The sequence below is a fragment of the Ustilago hordei genome, assembly GCF_900519145.1.
Source record: "Ustilago hordei strain Uho2 genome assembly, contig: UHO2_contig_08, whole genome shotgun sequence".
Classification (NCBI taxonomy): Eukaryota; Fungi; Basidiomycota; class Ustilaginomycetes; order Ustilaginales; family Ustilaginaceae; genus Ustilago; species Ustilago hordei.
The window spans coordinates 916109-934172 of record NW_024545262.1 but is presented as its reverse complement, the minus strand read 5'-3'; the positions used below and the strand labels follow the sequence as shown (position 1 = coordinate 934172).

General features: G+C 53.3%; 4 protein-coding genes across 4 annotated transcripts; 1 reads left to right on the top strand and 3 right to left on the bottom strand.

Annotated features, from left to right (window-relative positions):
- Positions 1-1631: 1631 nt before the first annotated feature.
- Positions 1632-6985, bottom strand: UHO2_04395 (uncharacterized protein; the record flags this gene model as incomplete). Its single annotated transcript, XM_041556068.1, has 2 exons — positions 1632-5476; positions 5575-6985. 2 exons carry the CDS (start codon positions 6983-6985, stop codon positions 1632-1634), a joined length of 5256 nt encoding a protein of 1751 aa, XP_041412002.1.
- A 1137-nt stretch (positions 6986-8122) lies between these two features.
- UHO2_04394 (uncharacterized protein) lies at positions 8123-9239 on the bottom strand (the record flags this gene model as incomplete). The annotated part of the gene is made up of 3 exons (XM_041556067.1): positions 8123-8834; positions 8926-9087; positions 9181-9239. The coding sequence occupies 3 exons, from the start codon at positions 9237-9239 to the stop codon at positions 8123-8125; spliced, it is 933 nt and encodes a 310-aa protein (XP_041412001.1).
- A 3906-nt stretch (positions 9240-13145) lies between these two features.
- Positions 13146-15830, bottom strand: UHO2_04393 (uncharacterized protein; the record flags this gene model as incomplete). The annotated part of the gene is made up of 2 exons (XM_041556066.1): positions 13146-13250; positions 13347-15830. 2 exons carry the CDS (start codon positions 15828-15830, stop codon positions 13146-13148), a joined length of 2589 nt encoding a protein of 862 aa, XP_041412000.1.
- A 207-nt stretch (positions 15831-16037) lies between these two features.
- Positions 16038-17924, top strand: UHO2_04392 (uncharacterized protein; the record flags this gene model as incomplete). The annotated part of the gene is made up of 1 exon (XM_041556065.1): positions 16038-17924. One exon carries the CDS (start codon positions 16038-16040, stop codon positions 17922-17924), a length of 1887 nt encoding a protein of 628 aa, XP_041411999.1.
- Positions 17925-18064: the final 140 nt, after the last annotated feature.

Here is an 18064-nt window from a genome sequence, read left to right as displayed (position 1 = left end):
CCGCAAGTACTCCTCCTCCCCCTCCTAGACGTCGTCAGATTGTCGTCCGGCTTCGTCCTCGTGACAACTCGGCTCCTGCAGCCGAGCCTCCTGCTTCGCCCGTGCCAGCCCGCCTGGTCGATCCTCTCGATTCCCTGGCGGTTCCTGCTTCTCCACTGGAGCCGCTTTTCTTGGGGGTGGGTGACGACACTGTCGTCTCCGGTCAGTCGGGGTCCCCCCCTCCTGCTCTCGCTGTGCCTGCCCGGGCAGGCGAAGATTATTCCCCGGCGTCGCCTCCTCGTCCTGACCTTTACGAGGTGGACGCCCACAGGCCTCCTCGGGAGCTGACCACTCCCGAGCGCCAGGCACTCTGGGAGGCCGAGTTAACCAGAACGCCAACTCCTCCTCCGACGGCCAACGAGGTCGTCGACTCGATCCTGGATGCCCCCCGGCAGGGTACTCCCGTTTATCGGCTGGAGGTTCAGCCGTTGACGCCTCCTCCTCGGTGGAGGAATCGTCACTCTCCTCCTCCCCCTCCTCCCGATCACCACCTTCCAACAAATGGTGAGATCGCTGGTTGGGCTGAGAGGTTCGTCGTCGCCGACCTCGTGGCCCGGATCGCGGACCGGCACTACCCCTTGGCTTGGGATGTGCCTCATGGTTCGATCCCCGAGCGCCGCTTGCATCGCCTGGCCATGTCGCGCCTGACCGAAAGCTGCATGCCATGGCCTAGTTGGCAATGCCGCCGGTGCTTCAACCTGGGTATTCCGTGAGTTCCCCCCTTCTTTCCCCTGTTTCCCCTGGTCCGACTGATACTGACCCTCTCTTACCTACCTCCTATAGTTGCTTTGCTTCCGCCTTCACCAACCCGTTTGGTGAGCGCAACCGAATTCCTCGTGCGTGTACGCACTGCTACCTCGCCGGACTGGGTCACTGCGAGCGTGTCATTCCTGCCCATCCGGGTATGGAATATCCTGGCGATGGGACCCCCAACCTGCAGCCCCGGGGCTCGCATCAGGCAGAGCGGGCCCACTTGACCGTGGCGGGTGGAGACGGTCCAGGTCTTATTCGTTCGGAAGAGCGAACTTTCGACCCAGTCATGAGTGGCGGCTGGGTGACCGCGATGCGGGTGGTCTTTCATCTTCGCCGGCCGGAATTGGTAAGTTCCATTCTCCGGGCGCTCCAACTCTTTGTTGAGCGTCAGGACCAGTTGTACTCTGAGCGCCAGCCTCATGAGTCGGTCACCGAGTCTGGCGGTCCTCCGGACCCAATTGATTTGTGGGTGGAGCCCACGGTCAATGAGCGGTGGACCCGCGCGGCCCTTGCTGCTCCTCGTGTCCCATCCGGGTATGTCGACATATAGCGACATCCCTGTAATTCTTACTTGCCTGTACTTCTTGACGACTTTTTGAGTCTGTGACCTGACTCTTGTGAGGTTGATTATGAGCCTGGCTGTTGAGTACCATGCTCTTGACCCTCCTCTCGTATGGTGAGAGTAGTTTCCAAATCTGCCATACCATTAGTACTATGACAGATTCCCGCATAATCCGTAATAGCGCCTTTACTCTCACCTTTTTCGCTCAAATCGGTTCTAACACCCTTCTTACCAATTTCTCCCCTTCTTACCAATTTCTCCTTCCCCTCGTGCTTGTTTAGTCTCGTCCCCTCGCCGAAACCTCATACTCCCGGATGAGGTCAGGGCAGTTGAGATGCAACAATGGTTCCCAAGAGGCAGCCTCCTCTGGGTACCCCCTCCAAAGCACCTTGTATTGTGTCGCCCCGTTGTGTGAACGCTTGCCGACAATGGCTTCAACTTCGAAGTCCAGATCCTCGTCTGGTAGTGATGGTACGATTGGTTGTGTCGATCGCTGAGGAATGGAACTATTCCTTGCTGGTTCGAGCAAGGACACATGGAACACATCATGAACTCTGAGGTTTGCTGGCAATGTGATTCTATAGGCTCGTCGGCCCACCCGTTCTTGTACTGGATAAGGTCCTGCGAACCGGGTGTCCAGCTTTGGTGTGGGCCATCTCGTTTTCCAGTTCTTGCGGTTGATATAAACCATGTCGCCAACCTTGAATTCTATGTCCTTGTGTCTCCGGTTATAATGGTCAACCGTACGACGCTGTGCCTCCCTTATCTGTTCTTGAAGGTACTTGCAGCGCTCTTTACCATCTAGCAAGTACTCAGAACGATCGGGGTTGTTCACTCCTAGATGTTGAGGGATGTCAGGATGGGCTTTCGGGTTCCATCCATAACATGCAAAGAACGGCAAGACACCGATGCTATTGTGTACGGTATTGTTGTACACAAACGCTGCAGTGTTGAGCAAGCCGGCCCAGTCATTCTGTTCATAGTTGCAGTACATACGAAGGTACTGCTCGACTACCTGATTGACCCTTTCCGTTTGTCCATCCGTTTGAGGGTGATAAGCAGTGCTGAGTGAATGTTTCATGCCCATTTGATCGGCAAATGCTTTCCATGCTCCTGAGATGAACTGCCTGCCTCGGTCCGAAACCATGTGATCTGGGTAACCAAAGTGTCTAACCAGATTTCCCCATAGCAGCACAGCAGTCTGTTTCGCTGTGACTGTTTTGTATGTAGGGGCCAGGATAGCAAACTTGGTCAATCTGTCGACAATGACCAGGATTGAATCGTATCCCTTTGAGGGTGGTAATCCTTCAATGAAGTCCAAGGATATAGAGCCCCATGGCCTGTCCGGGGTAGCAAGTGGCTGCAGCAAGCCATATGGGCGATGGCGAGGGGCCTTGTATCTGGCACACACTTGGCAACTTGCCACATAATCAGCAATCCAAGCTGACATGTTTGGCCACCAATAGTGTCGTTGGGCCGACTTAATGGTGGCATCCCGCCCCACATGTCCAGCTGTGATGCCATCGTGACATTGAGACATGACCATGAATCGCAAGTGTTCCACCGACAACGACTGTCCATCAACTTCTTTGGCACTTCGAGACTGGCGGTGATTGGTTCTCCCTGGCATCGTTACCTTGGGGATGACCAACCGCCCGCCACTATACCATAGGGCGTCTCTGATCTCGAACGGCTTTCTTAGATGAATCTCCTGCAGCTCTGAATCCAGAGGCTGGAAGATTCTGGCCAGATCTTTGATTCCTTTCGTGGCTATAGATTCCATCGTGAGGACAGGGGCCACTGATACGGAATCGTCGCCTGAGCATGCAGTTAGAACCGATTCTGCTGAACTCGGCAATATCATGCTTGCTATTACGTTTTCGGCTGAAATCTGCCGTAACTCGCTCCCTGTCGCGATTTCGTTTTTGACTTGTTCAAACACTCGGGGGGGCAGTAGTTGCCGAACGTTGTGCTCCCGCTCTTCGCCGACCGGCTGCATATCAGCTCGTCTGGTGAGAGCATCAGGTTCGCCACCCTTGTCCCCTGGCCTATATTGTAGCACGAAGTCGAAATCGGCTAACAATACCGCCCATCTGGCTTGTCGGCCAGTGATACGTCGTTGCGACTTAAAGTACTTGAGCGCTTCGTGATCCGTGAGGATGACTAACTGACTTGGAAGTCCTGCTAGCATGTGTCGCCACTGAGTGAGGCAGGCGACTACTGCTAGGAGCTCCTTGTCGTGGATCTCGTAGTTTTTCTCAGCCGACGACATCTTCCTTGAATAAAACGCTACCGGGTGCCAACGTCCCTCATGCTCCTGTTTGAGCACTCCAGCGATGGCAAAGTCACTTGCATCTGTTTCCAGCCTTGTAGGAAGGTGGTAATTGAAGTGACGAAGTACTCCGGCCGTCGTGAACGCTTGGATGAGTTTGTGGAAAGCTTGTCGAGCTTCTTCCGGCAACTCAAACTTCTTGAAGCGTTCAGTCGGTTTCACCAGTGATGTTAGCGGCTTGGCGATTCGAGCAAAGTGAGCAATGAATCGCCTGTAAAAGTTGGCAAAGCCAAGGAATCTTTGGATATCATGGATTGATTCCGGCATTGGCCACTCCTTGACTGTCCGTACTTTCTCAGGATCCATCTCCACCCCTGTGGGTTTGATAATGTACCCTAGAAACTCTACTGTCGTGGTGTGGAACTCACACTTCGACAGTTTAGCAAACAGCCTATTGTTTCTCAGACGGGTGAGAACTTCAGTGACATGTCGTACGTGTGCTTCTTCCGTGTCACTGAAGATGAGGAAGTCATCCAGGTATACAACAACGTATACTCCGATGATGTCTCGGAAGATGACATTGATGAACGATTGGAAATGGGCTGGTGCGTTTGCTAGCCCGAATGGCATCACTAGGTACTCGTATAGTCCCAGTTGTGTACCAAACGCGGTTTTCCATTCATCTCCTTTCGCAATGCGAATGAGGTTGTAGGCCGCCCGGAGATCTAGCTTGGAATAGATCTTCGCCTTTCGGAGCAGGAACAGTTGTTCCTCGATGAGAGGCAACGGGGCCCTGTTCTTGACCGTAATCTCATTGAGACCCCGATAGTCCACACAAAGCCTGAGACCTCCGTCCTTCTTAGGTACGAAGAGCACAGGTGACCTGGCTGGGCTCTTCGACGGTCGTATGAACCCCTTCATGAGGTTCTCATCCAGATACTTCCTCAATTCAGACATTTCTTTAGGCCCTTTGAGATACAACGGGCCTTGCGGCGGTCGACTTCCTTCCATTAGTTCAAGGTGAAGATCATGTTCGGTGTGCTGGGGAAGTCTGTCCGCTTCCACCTCGTCGAACACATCGCGAAAGTGTTGGTACGGCTTTGGTATATCCGCTGCCGTCACCTTCTTCTCGATCTCAACCTCCATCTCTACTCCTTTATCGGCGCCGGTAGGAACGAAACCGAAGGCCGGGAGTGATGGGGGCGGTACTTCCAATAGCATGAACCCTATGGGTCCGTCCTCTAAAGCTGCCTGAAGTAAGCGCTTCGCTGAGACGAACTCGTTTCCATGCAGGGTTGGCCGTGCCATTTTTTCCTCGTAGGAGCCTGTTTCCACAGACCTCGTTGAAATCGGTGATAAGCTATCTCTTATGGCGAGCTCCTGTTTTTGCTCGCCTGTTGCGGCGGCTTTCGTCGAATTCCGCGACAGTTCCGCTACTATGACCGATTTCGACGGTTTTGATTGTAAACCCCTAGTTGCGGCGGCTTCAGGGGGTTGTGTTCGGTCCTGGGACTTGAACTCTAGCTGGCCTGTGTCCCATCGTATGGTGGGCTTGAGCCTTCTGAGCTCGGTGAATCCCAATATAAGGTCGTAGTCGGCGGTATCGGCTACCGATACTTCTACTACACCTAGGCTGTGCTCGCCAATAACCACCTGTACGGTTGCGGCGCTATTGATAACGAGCTGGTGTCCAGTGACACCATGAATCGATTTTGTTTTTGAGGGTTTTGTGGGTATTAGGTACTTACTGATAAAGGAATCCGAAACTATGGACAAGCCAGCGCCGGTGTCGGCGAGTATACGAGCAGGATGGTCTTGGACCGTTCCTGTGAGCTCTAATACTGCTTTTCCTTTGCTGGTGGAGAAACATATTTGGCAATCTTGATATATACACAACGATGGCGAGGAGGTTTGTAGGGCCATGCACGCCATCAGTGCATCGCCCCACTGTCGTTTCCCTCGTCATCGTCATCTTGGGGCTCCTCATGACTAACATCAATGGGTACTTGGTAATGACTGAAGTCTAGGTCATCGGGGTCGCTCGTTTCGGCGCTGCCTGTATGCCCATCCCCTGAGTCGGTGGCCCCTTCTTCAAAGGGATCCTCCGTGGTTACCATGACTCTTGGACCCGAAGGTCGTGGCCCCAGAGGGTCCGCTTTCTTGCTTGGACAGTCTCTGGCCCAATGTCCGACGCCTTTGCAGATATGGCAAGTGCTATTGCCTGGTATGGTGGGGCCTCCTTGTCTCTGGCCCGGTACATACTGCTGGGGTAGCAGCCGATTGGTTGGTCTGCTCGGGTTTCCTGCCGTTATTAGTGCCGGCGTATGAGCGGAGTTTCTTTGCGCCGGTTGCCGAACGGGGAATGAACTCTGAGCGTTTGGTGTTGGTCGGATTCCTGGGCTCAGTCGTGGAGGCGCAACGCTTGGGTGCCTAGTAGAGGACTGCTGTAGCAGCATTCTCTGTCGGTCGATATCTTCGACCTCTCGGTACCATCCCCACCTCTTTACAGGTGGGTTACGCTCAAACTTTTCTTGCAGACTACGTGTGAGACTGCCTCTGAACAAGTCGATGATGAGTTCGTTATCATCCAGGTTGACTTGTCCCTCCAGGTCTCTGAAACATTCCACATGGCGGGTGGCGGCACCGGGTGCATCGCTAGTGAGTTTGAGGGCCAACAGCTTGTTGTAGGCTTCCATCCTAGCGTTCCGGGGATTGAATTGCTCTGACAGCCGCTCTGTAAAGTAGTGCCAGTCATTGAATAACCTTCCTTCCCGTGCCCTGTCAATTCGGAGCTTGGAGGTCCACCACTCCCGTGCATTCCCTTCCAACTGAGAGCCCATGTGGTTGATCATTCTTGTTTGCTCATACACCTGGTTAAACTTAAACCAGGCTTCGGCTTCGAGAATGAATATCTCCACGTCTCGTGGGTTGAACTTCGGGAAGGGTGTGGCGATTGGCTTTGATCGACAGAGGTCCGCCAATACGCTAGGGTCCTCCTCCGAGCCTGGGACATAAGGTTCCGTCCCAGTCCTGCTATACGGATCTACCCTGGGTTTGAGATACTTTGGCCCGGTGGGTGAGGCATACTTTTCATAATTGATGTCGTCCTGCCCTTCTGCCCCAGCGAACGAGACCGATCGTCCTGGTCGTGGAGTCGGTGTAGGAGTTTGGGGATCTCCTATCATGGATTCGTCACCTCCTACCTGCTCTCCCGATGGTGAGAACTCAATCGTCTCTTCTCCGCCTAGATGAGCGCGACGAAGACGCTCTTCTCGTTGGCCTTGCCTGGTGAGCTCGAGTTGGGCTTCCAATAGTACTAGGAGCCGGTCGAGCTTATCGTTGAGGCCTTGGTCTGTCATCGTGATCGTGGGGTGCTGCTTGAACGATCCACTCTAATGTCAGGGGTCGCGCGCCTGAAACCTGGGATCAGTAGTTGTATCAATACTATCACCAATTCTGCCGAGTTATGCGGCAGCGCCGGTGGTATTGCGATTCTTCACGAGATATGCAGTAGAGCCGTCTCTATTACCTTTCTCGCTCGAATCTACAGTTGGGTTAATGCTATTGCAGATTTCGACTGACCACTGTCGGACACCCCGTCCAGAGGTAGCTCGGCACGATCAATCACGGTGTGAACTTGATGATGACACCAGGGATCTGGTGTTGGTAAGGTTTGATGAAGTCGACACGAGTGTCCAGTGTGTTGACTGATGCTTGGAGTGATCCCCGGACCGCAGTGGACTACTGCCTTCGGTTCTCTCTATATCCGGACCGCTGGTTGCTGTGAACCGCCTTCGGACGTCAGGTAGTGGTGATACGACACACACACTACAAGGAGGAGCAACCTTGTGTGATTGCTACTATACTGACTGGAACTAATATATACTTATGTTGAAGTGATAACTAGTTATGGTATGTGTAGAGTGGATGAGGATCCACTCAACCTCTGATGACGAGAGGGCATGGCTATATACCTCGTCACAGCGTCGCCATCGACGCTGCTCCTGCTCTCTCTCTCCAGAGAGTACCCTCTTCGTCGAGTACTGTACAGGGGCCCTCTAGTACCACTCCTGTCCTCCTGAGCTGTGTCGACTCCTCCGACACTGCTCCTCCCCCTTGCTACCCTGCTTGCTCGGCACCCCTGTGCCTCCTGAGCTGTGTCGACTTCTTCAACACTGGTCCTCCTCCTTCTGTCCTCCTTGCCGGTTTCTCTTACACAGCCCTCCTTCCTCCGACCGGCGACGGTCCCCTATCTTGTGTGCCCCTGAGTGGCCCCCAGCTGCATGCTCCTGAGCTCGGTCCCCCTCTTGGCGGCGCTTGGTCCCGCTCCCCCCCCAGAAGCTCGTGGTACGCCCATTCCTATAGCTGATCTCCGCGGCATCTGTGATAGGGTCTCTCCTATTACCGATTCTGGTGGGATCCATAGTACCATCTTCCCTCGAGCTGATCCTGGCTCGTAGTACCATCGTCCTTCCTGCCGATCTCGATGAGATCTGTCATAGAGTCGATCCTATTACCGATCTCAGTGGACTCTGCTCCAAATCCCACACTCCGCCCGATCCCTTGACTCCTGCGCTCCCTTCATTTGAGCTTGACGGATCTTCTAGCTTCTGCGCATCTCCCCTCATGGTCTTCCAGCTTCTGCGCATCCATGACACCTCCTCTGTGTTGATGTTGAAGGCAACAGGAGGGGGTGTAGGCTCGAGCTTGCTGTTGAAGACCCACACATAGCAGGTGAAGGGACCACTGGTGAAGATGGGCTGAATGAGAACAGGGTGGATGACAGAAGCCTTGCCATCATGGCTGCTGCACTGGTGCTTGTATGCAGAGGAGCTCGACTTGACAGCATACTCGCAGATACTGCAACAGTAGCCATCAAATGTATCAAGCTCCTTGATGAGGTTGATGGGGAGTAGATTGGTGTTGATGCTGACAGTAGCAGGGCTGACAAGGTCAAGAGTAAGGAGTGTCTCCTCCAACAGCTTGATGCCAGTCTTGGTGAGCGGATGATGGTGGGACTTGAGGTGCTGAGACACATTGGCATAGGTTGGGATGAGCGGCAGGTGGTGAGTGCACTCAGGGCAAGTGCAGAGGAGAAGAGAAGGGTGCTGGAGGAGGCAGAGGCAGAAGCTGCAAAGCTGGTTGGCAACCTTCAGATCAACTGGAGCAGCAAGAGCAGTCTGGTTGGCAGCAGGGAGCGGCAAAGTGCTGTTGATGACAAGGAGAGCATAGATAGCACAAGTGATGTCAGTTGATGCTGATCAAGAAGATACACTGGAGAGAGAAGCAGTGTACATACAAGTCATCATCACTGTCAATGGCATCAGAAGGAGTGAGGTCATCAGCTACTGGAGATGGGAAAGCATCATCAGGGTTTGAAAGAGCATTGGCACTGTGCATTGCAAGGTTCTTGATGATGGCAAGAGGAACTTGGCTTTCAGTGAAGGGGTTGATGCTGCTACTGTGACAGTGACAGCAAAGCTTGGTAAGAGACAGAGACTGGTCAGTTGGAGATCAATAGGAACAGGCAAAGGAAGAGGATAATAGCACGTACCTGACTGCAGCAGCAGTGTTGATGCTGGCACCAATGGAGATGGAAGATGATTGAGACATTGTAGATTGTGGTTGGTGTTAGCAGCAAGAAGAGCTAGATGTTGCTGGTGTGGTATGGTGCTGAGAGATGTGAGTGTTGAGGAGACTTGCCATAGCTGTGAAAGAGGGCTGGTATATATGCTAATGCTGAGGAGCTCAGGTGTTGGCAACGACAAAGTCAAAGGATGCATGTGCAGACACACACACAATGATGATGGGGAACAACAACATTGGATTGCTGAGTGTGGGAATAGAGTACAGGCGGTGATGTGAAAGGTGATGTGCAACAAAGCAATGATGAGAACAAAGGGTTGAAGATCGACTAAGGATTGATGATGAGCAAACGCCTGGAGGAAACAAGTGGCAATGGTGATGTGTGGTGATGGTGAGAAAAGCAGCAGTGGCAAGAACAAAGGGGTGAGAGCGTAAAGGACAAAGGTGTGAGAGTGTAAGAACAAAGGTTAATGATGTCAACAAAGGTGTGAGAGCATAAAGGACAAAGGCTGATGATGTTGACAAAGGTGTTGCAAGGCTGATTGGTAGTGAGGTGTGAGCATGAGAGAGAAATGATGTCGACAAAGGTGCTGTAAGGCTGAGCGGTAGTGAGGTGTGAGTGTGAGAGAGAAATGATGTCGACAAAGGTGTTGTAAGGCAGAGTGGTAGTGAGGTGTGAGCATGAGAGAGAACAACAGCTGATGAAGACAAGTGGTGATTATGTTGTGCGGTGATGATGAGAAGTAGTGGCAGCAAGAACAAAGGGCTAAGAGTGCAAAGGAGGCTCATGATGTCGACAAAGGTGTTGTAAGGCTGAGTAGTTGTGGGGTGTAAGTGCAAGAGTTGTGCTGGAGCTCTGCATTGCTCTCGAGCTGTGCGCTGCTCAGATTGCGTTGCTCCAGCAGAGTGTGCGTTGCTCCAGCTGTGAGTGCGTTGCTCTCAAACAGTGTGTTGTTCTCGAGCAGTGCGTTGCTCTTGAGCTGTGTGTTGCTCTCGAACAGTGCATTGCTCTCGAGCTGTGCGCTGCTCAGATTGCGTTGCTCCAGCAGAGTGTGCGTTGCTCCAGCTGTGAGTGCGTTGCTCTCAAACAGTGTGTTGTTCTCGAGCAGTGCATTGCTCTTGAGCTGTGTGTTGCTCTCGAACAGTGCGTTGCTCTCGAGCTGTGCGCTGCTCAGATTGTGTTGCTCCAGCAGAGTGTGCGTTGCTCCAGCTGTGAGTGCGTTGCTCCAGCTGTGAGTGCGTTGCTCCAGCTGTGCGTTGCTCAATTTGCGCTGCTCCAGCGAAAATAAATTTGTTTGCGTTGCAGCACTTGAGCAGTGTAAATTTCGAGTGCGTTGGGGGTCAACGCAGTCGCGTGAATTTCGATTTTGGCGGAGTGCAATTGTGCGTTGCCCGCAAGCAAGACACACCGGCTAGGGCTAGGGTACCGTGAGACTTTGCATACACATAGTCCTAGGGTATCCCTACATATCTCATTAGTACAGTTTTCATGTTTCCAAGGGTCTCGCTGGGAACACCCTTGTAACCCTAACCCTAACCCTAACCTTTTGATTGTGCTTCTGTCGATTGCTCACCTCTCTCTTGCGCTTCTTTCTCTTGCACTCCTGTCGATTGAACTCCTGTCAATTGCGCTCCTCTCTCCTGCTCTGCTCTCAATTGCGCTTTTGTCTCTTGCTCTGCTCTCGATTGCGCTCCTGTGGATTGCGCTCCTCTGCAATGAGCTCCTGTCGATTGTACTCCTGTCAATTGCGCTCCTCTCTTCTGCTGGTCTCTCGATTGCTCTCCTGTCGATTGCCCTGCTCTCTCCTGCTATGCTCTCGAGTGAGCTCCTGTCGATTGTGGTCCTCTTGGTTGCGCTCCTCTCGATTGCGCTGCTGCAGCAGAGTGAGCGCTCCTCTTGATTGCGCTCCTCTCTGCTGCTCTGCTCCCGATTGCGCTCCTCTCGGTTGCTCTCCTCTCGATTGCGCTCCTCTCAATTGCGCTCCTCTCTCTCGCTCTGCTCTCTCTTGCACTACTGTCGATTGTGCTCCTCTCTCCTGCTCTGCTCGTGATTGCGCTCCTCTCGATTGCGCTCCTCTCAATTGCGCTCCTCTCAATTGTGCTGCTCCGACAGAGTGTGCGCTGTCCAGCAGTTCGCTGATGAGATTGCGCTTCTCAGATTGCGTTGCTCCAGCTGTGCGTTGCTCTTGAGCTGTGTGTTGCTCTTGAGCTGTGCGCTGCTCAGATTGCGTTGCTCCAGCAGAGTGTGCGTTGCTCCAGCTGTGAGTGCGTTGCTCCAGCTGTGCGTTGCTCAATTTGCGCTGCTCCAGCAAAAATAAATTTGTTTGCGTTGCAGCACTTGAGCAGTGTAAATTTCGAGTGCGTTGGGGGTCAATGCAGTCGCGTGAATTTCGAATTTGGTGGAGCGCAATTGTGCATTGCCTGCAAGCAAGACACACCGGCTAGGGCTAGGGCTAGGGCTAGGGTTTGCTGGGGTTCACAGAGATTGAGGTACATTGAACATAGATGTACTGGGGTTTACCAAGGCTTACCAAAGTTTGCCTAGCTTCATCAAAGTTTACCTAGCTTCACCAACATTTGCCTGGCTTCATCAACATTTACCTAGGTTCATTCATGTTAACCTAGGTTCATTGAAGTTTTCCTAGGTTCATTGAAGTTTACCCCAGTTCATTGAAGTTTACCCAGCTTCATTGAAGTTTACCTAGGTTCACCAAAGTTCAAACCTAGTGACCAAACTTTGATGGCCCATATCTCAGCCACCGCGGAACAGGGTACCGTGAGACTTTGCATACACATAGTCCTAGGGTATCCCTACATATCTCATTAGTACAGTTTTCATGTTTCCAAGGGTCTCGCCAGGAACGCCCTTGTACCCTAACCCTAACCCTGCTCCGACAGAGTGTGCGCTGTCCAGCAGTTCGCTGATGAGATTGCGCTTCTCAGATTGCGTTGCTCCAGCTGTGCGTTGCTCTTGAGCTGTGTGTTGCTCTTGAGCTGTGCGTTGCTCTCGAACAGTGCGTTGCTCTCGAGCTGTGCGCTGCTCAGATTGCGTTGCTCCAGCAGAGTGTGCGTTGCTCCAGCTGTGAGTGCGTTGCTCTCAAACAGTGTGTTGTTCTCGAGCAGTGCATTGCTCTTGAGCTGTGTGTTGCTCTCGAACAGTGCGTTGCTCTCGAGCTGTGCGCTGCTCAGATTGTGTTGCTCCAGCAGAGTGTGCGTTGCTCCAGCTGTGAGTGCGTTGCTCCAGCTGTGAGTGCGTTGCTCCAGCTGTGCGTTGCTCAATTTGCGCTGCTCCAGCAAAAATAAATTTGTTTGCGTTGCGGCACTTGAGCAGTGTAAATTTCGAGTGCGTTGGGGGTCAACGCAGTCGCGTGAATTTCGAATTTGGCGGAGCGCAATTGTGCGTTGCCTGCAAGCAAGACACACCGGCTAGGGCTAGGGCTAGGGTACTGGTCATCATCATGAAAAGGACCTGAGAACACCATATCAAATTAATTAGATGCCGGGCAATTTTGGACGCGACTGTATACAGACCCCAAATCATATAGAAATGAATATCTGTGAGGCGCGAGGCCGAGAAGAACTCGATCCTCCCTGGTGGCTATTTGCTTCCTCGTTCGTGCTCTTCTACATCGCCATCTTCAGCCAGTTGGTCGCTAGCAAGATTGAAGAGTCTTACTGCTCTGTCTTGCTGTGACAGAAGATTGCAGCTTACGGTGACGACTAAGCTCGTCATCTTCCTTTCTCCCAATAGCACTTCACTCATTCTTTGTCTTTGTTCTGCAATGGTCTCATATTTAGCACATACACTGTCTCTCAACTGTCACGGTAATAGAATTCTCGCATCCCGATCTTCTCAATGCCTGTGTGAGCCAGTATGGTTCTTGAAGGCGAAAGTGAAGGTCGGAGGCTTTCTGTCCGTGTCGCGAGGTGATATCAAACGACTAGGGTGTCCCTCCAAGACTCGTACTGTCGGATCATCAAGGAAGTGATGCGACGCTTGACTGCAGAAGCAGCACTTTCAAAATGACGTTGCTCGATCTGTGAGGTCATCAATAAAAAATCAAAGAGGGTCAGAACAAGGCTCGATCTAACGCACGAGGACAAAAGCAAGGAGGAAGGATGGTCAACACTCACGGCTTGGCAGTTGATGTCTTCGTCCATAGCAAGCAATCCAGCTTCCTGGCAGATCGAGACTACCTCGGCACCCGAACAGCCCTCGGTCATTTGGCCGAGTCTATCAAGATCAATCTGGTCGGCACAAACTGCCATCTTCGCCATTCTTGACCTCAGAATCTGCTTCCTAGCCTCGTGATCGGGCGGTCCTACGTAGACAAGTCTATCGAGTCTTCCGGGACGGAGCAGCGCCGGGTCGAGAGACTGAGGCCTATTCGTAGCACCAATGACGATAACATCTGACATGGCCTCAATGCCGTCCATTTCATTTAGCAGTGTTGCGATGATGCGACTGTTCAGAGCGTCGCCACTGGAGGAATCGCCATCACGACTCGTGGAAAGGGCATCGATCTCATCGAAGAAGATGATGCTGGGGGCGGCTGCGCGAGCTTTCTTGAAAGTGTCGCGGACGGCGCGCTCCGATTCGCCGACGTACTTGGAGTATAGCTCAGGACCTTTGACTGCGAGGAAGTTGAGTCCGGATTCTGTGGCGAGTGCGCGAGCAATAAGTGTCTTGGAACAGCCTGGTGGTCCATAGAGGAGGACGCCACGAGGCGGAGAGATGCCCAGACGGGAGAAGGCAGCAGAATGTTTGATCGGCCACTCGACCAACTCGCGCACTTGAGCTTGAACGGACTTGGCAGAAAGAGCGCCAGAGCCTCCGACGGAAGGCGTAGAGGAGCCAGCGATGTCGGACCAGAAAATTTTCGGTGGCTCGAGGAAGATCTCGCGCATGGCAGAGGGTCGAACGAGCACCAAAGCGGCCTGCAAATCAGCTGCTGTGACCTTGTCGAGCGTCGAAGCTTCGACGCTAGCGGCAGCAGGCGCAGACTGAAGTGACATCGACTGAACCTTGGCCTCGAGTTGATCTGAAGCCGACTGGCGACGGGCGAATGTGCGACGTACGGCGCGCATGCCTGCCTCTCGCACCAGAGCCGACAGGTCCGCACCTACGTACCCATGTGTGCGGCTTGCAAGCTCTTCGATCTTCTCAGCAGTCAGATCGTGGGGAACGGTGCTGATCAGGGCTCGGATGATTTCGCCTCTAGCAGCTGCTGTCGGGATGCCGATTTCAATCTCGCGATCCAGACGGCCAGGACGACGCAAGGCTGGATCGATAGCGTTGGGTCTGTTGGTAGCAGCAAGGACGACAACGCGAGCAGGTTTCTTGGCAGCTTTTACGCTCTCGGCTGCCGTATCAATTGGCTTTCGCAAATCCAGCTCCTCGTCCTGTTGCGCTTCATCGTCGTCTTCAACATCAGCCTCCTCCATTCCATCGAGCAGCGTGAGCAGCTGTGCGACCACTCTTCTCTCCACTTCACCAGCTCCATCTGTGTTCGCACCCTCGCCTGAACCGCCTTCCCGCCTCGGCGCAAGAGCATCGATCTCGTCAATGATGATGATGCAAGGGCTCTTACGTCGGGCCTCACGAAAGATGCTGCGAAGCTTCGACTCCGTCTCGCCATGAAAGGCGGATGAAAGCTCAGGACCGTTGATGGTAAGGTAGGAAGAGCCAGTAGCAGCGGCCACAGCTCGTGCGAGCGAAGTCTTTCCGGTTCCAGGCGGACCGTACAGCAACACTCCTTTGGGTGGCTTGAGCCCGTACAGCACGAAGATCTCGGGAGACATAAGAGGCATCTCGATCAGTGTCTTTATTTCGGCAATTTGACGGTCTAGACCTCCAAGTTTGGAGTAGGGATCCTCTCTAGCAGCGCTCGCCGCAACATTGGAGGCTGGACTTGTGTTGTGATTGGGTGATGCGTCAGCGGTAGAGAGTGTGACGTCCGAGGTACGACCGACTACACAGACCTGCGTCGTGGCCTTCGGAGTGGCATCTGATGTAATGGATGTCGAGACGGTCCAGCCCTGCTGTCCATTGACATCGGTGAGTCGAGAGACGATGAAATGTAAAAGCTCGCCTTGAAAGGTCAATGAAAGCTGTTGGCCTGCATGAACGCATTCAAGATCGGTCAGACACTCTTTCGCGTGAACCGTGAGCATCTGACGATCGGACTTGCCCAGCCTTGCAAAAGCAGGTGGAGAAGCCCCGCTCTCTGACGAGACGATGAGCTGAATGGTGGCAGCTGTTGGAGGTTTCCGCAATGTTGTCTTGGACTGAGTTGCTTGAAGGGGAACGACGGAGACAGTCTGACCTACTTCGAAGCCCGTCGCCAGCCGAGCAGCAACAGGGAGGCAGAGAGTGCCAGCCTCGAGCGCAAAAGAAGGCCATACTGTGCCAACAGTGAAGCTGGGCCTACTAGATTCGTCTGATTTTACGAGGACCACATCGCCTGTCTGCAGCTTGAGGGAGCGGATGATATCGACGGGAAGCAACACTTTGCTTCGTAATGAACTGCTTGCGGCGGTCCCTGCTTCGACGATTTGAGCCTTTGTCGAGAGGTTCGAAGCTTTCGACACCTCCGAGCCTGCTAGTATGCCGCTCATGGTGAGCGGATCAGCGGACAGCGTCACCGATGAAGGCTGTAAAGAATATCGAAGAGCTGTGGAGGGTTCAACAACTTTTTTTTTTTTTTTTCGTTCTCGGAACTCGGGTTGAGCGGATTCGTGTTGGACCCTGACACACGCAGCCTCCCGCTTGAACAGCTCGGCTTCTTCCTCACCAATATCAGCATCGACATCTTGTGCCGCACCATGTCGCTCGATCAGACACACTATCATGTGGCTATCTTCAGCACAGGTCTCACGCAGAGCATTTTGTCCGCAGCTCTTGCTTCAGCCGGGCTTTCTGTGATCCATGTCGACAAGAACGACTACTATGCGGATCAATGGGCAAGTCTCACTCTCACGGAGCTGGTCAAATGGACACAGAGCACGACCTCTTCGAATCCTGCGGAAGTTGAAAGACGCAACGGAGTGGGAAATGTCAATTTGACATTCCCAGCCTTCAACACTGCCGACGCCGACAAGCCTGGAGAGTCGTCCAAACTGCCTGACTCGCTGGCCACCCTGGATCGACACTATGCGATATCTCTCGCGCCGACACTGCTGCCTGCAACTGGATCGTCCATCGACTGTCTCATCCGTTCCAAGGTCGCCTCCTATGCCACCTTTCGCCTTCTTGAAAGAACCTGCGTCGCTTCCTGTTCCGAATCGGACTCGGCAAGAATGACACTGACCAGCGTCCCCGCTAGCAAAGAGGACATCTTCAAGACCAAGACCCTTTCGCTCATCGCCAAACGCAAGCTCATGAAGTTGCTCATGTACATCGGCACCGAAGACTGGCAGCTCGACCTCGCACAAAGCCCAGAACTAGCGCAAAAGCCTTTTGTCCGTTACTTGGCGGAAGAGCACAAGATGTCGCCTGACCTTGTAGACGCAGTCGCCTACGGTGTCTGTCTCTGCGCTACTCCGAATGAAAGCACTCAAGCGGCGATGGCAAGGGCAAAGAGTCACATGCAGAGTGTGGGTAGGTACGGCAATTCAGCATACCTTGTCGGACAGTATGGGGGTGCGGGAGAGCTGGCGCAGGGCTACTGCCGTGCATCAGCCGTCAAGGGGGGGATGTTTATTCTGGCTCATCAGATCAAGTCTGCCAAGCGAAGAGAAGATGGGAAGTGGGAGATTGACGTGGAAGGTATCGAGAGCAAGGTCACTGCAGACTATGTCGTCTCGAGCGAAGAGGTGCTGGAGGAGCTCAACATCACGAACATCGTTTCGGAGCAGACAGCGGCATCACAGTCGGAGGACGTCGTGTTGCATCGAGCAGTGCTGGTCCTGGACAAGCCAATACAATACAGCGCGCCGAACTTTATCGGGGCGACAACAAACGTGGACGACCAGGAGCAGCAGAATGCGGAGTCGAGTTCTCCTGAGCTTCCGCCGGAAACCGGACTCGTCGTGTTCCCGCCAGGCTCGATTGGCGGCAATGCGAATACTGTGACGGTGCTGATGATGGGCGAAGGCACATTCTCATGTCCAAAGGGTCAGTATGTCTACTACGTACAGACGGAAGCATCGGGGGCGGAACTAGAGCGCTCAGCACTCGAAGTGCTCAAACCAGTCCTCGACCAAGTCATCCGTTTGACAACAGACGCAACACAGCCCTTGCTGCAGCTGACCTATCGTCAAGTCATCCCTACATCCCCACTCAATGTTGCCGAGCCGAGTCTCTCGAGCATCCCATTCCCTCCTCCATCATCCGCTACAACTTCTGTGAACAGCCAGCCAGTGACCTCAATCTCAGGTCTGACAGACGCAGCAGTGCATCTGGCCGAAAAGGTATACCATGACATCCTTGCTGTACAATTTGCACCGTCAGCGCCCGGAGACACTCATGAGGGAAAACTGAAATGGGTCCAGCAGACGTTGGATCAACAAAGAATTGAAAGAAAACGAAGAAAGGGTAGGGACGCGTCCGAGTATCAGGGTCGTGGGGGAAGAGGTGCAGACGATGGAGTGACAAAAGAGCTTCTGCAGGAAGTTGGGCAAGGAGAGGCGTACGAGGAGCAGATAATCTTGGTGGGATTCTTTGACTCCTTGGAGCAACACGATGCAGATTACGACGATGATGACAACTAGGAATAGATGCATCCAATTCATGCGCTATGGGGGCCACCACGTAAAACGGAGCTACCACGCGCAGTTCAGAAGAGCCACAGTGGACGCAAAGTGAAGTGTGATTGGAGGATGAGTACACGCTTCCAGTCGAGAGTATGGAG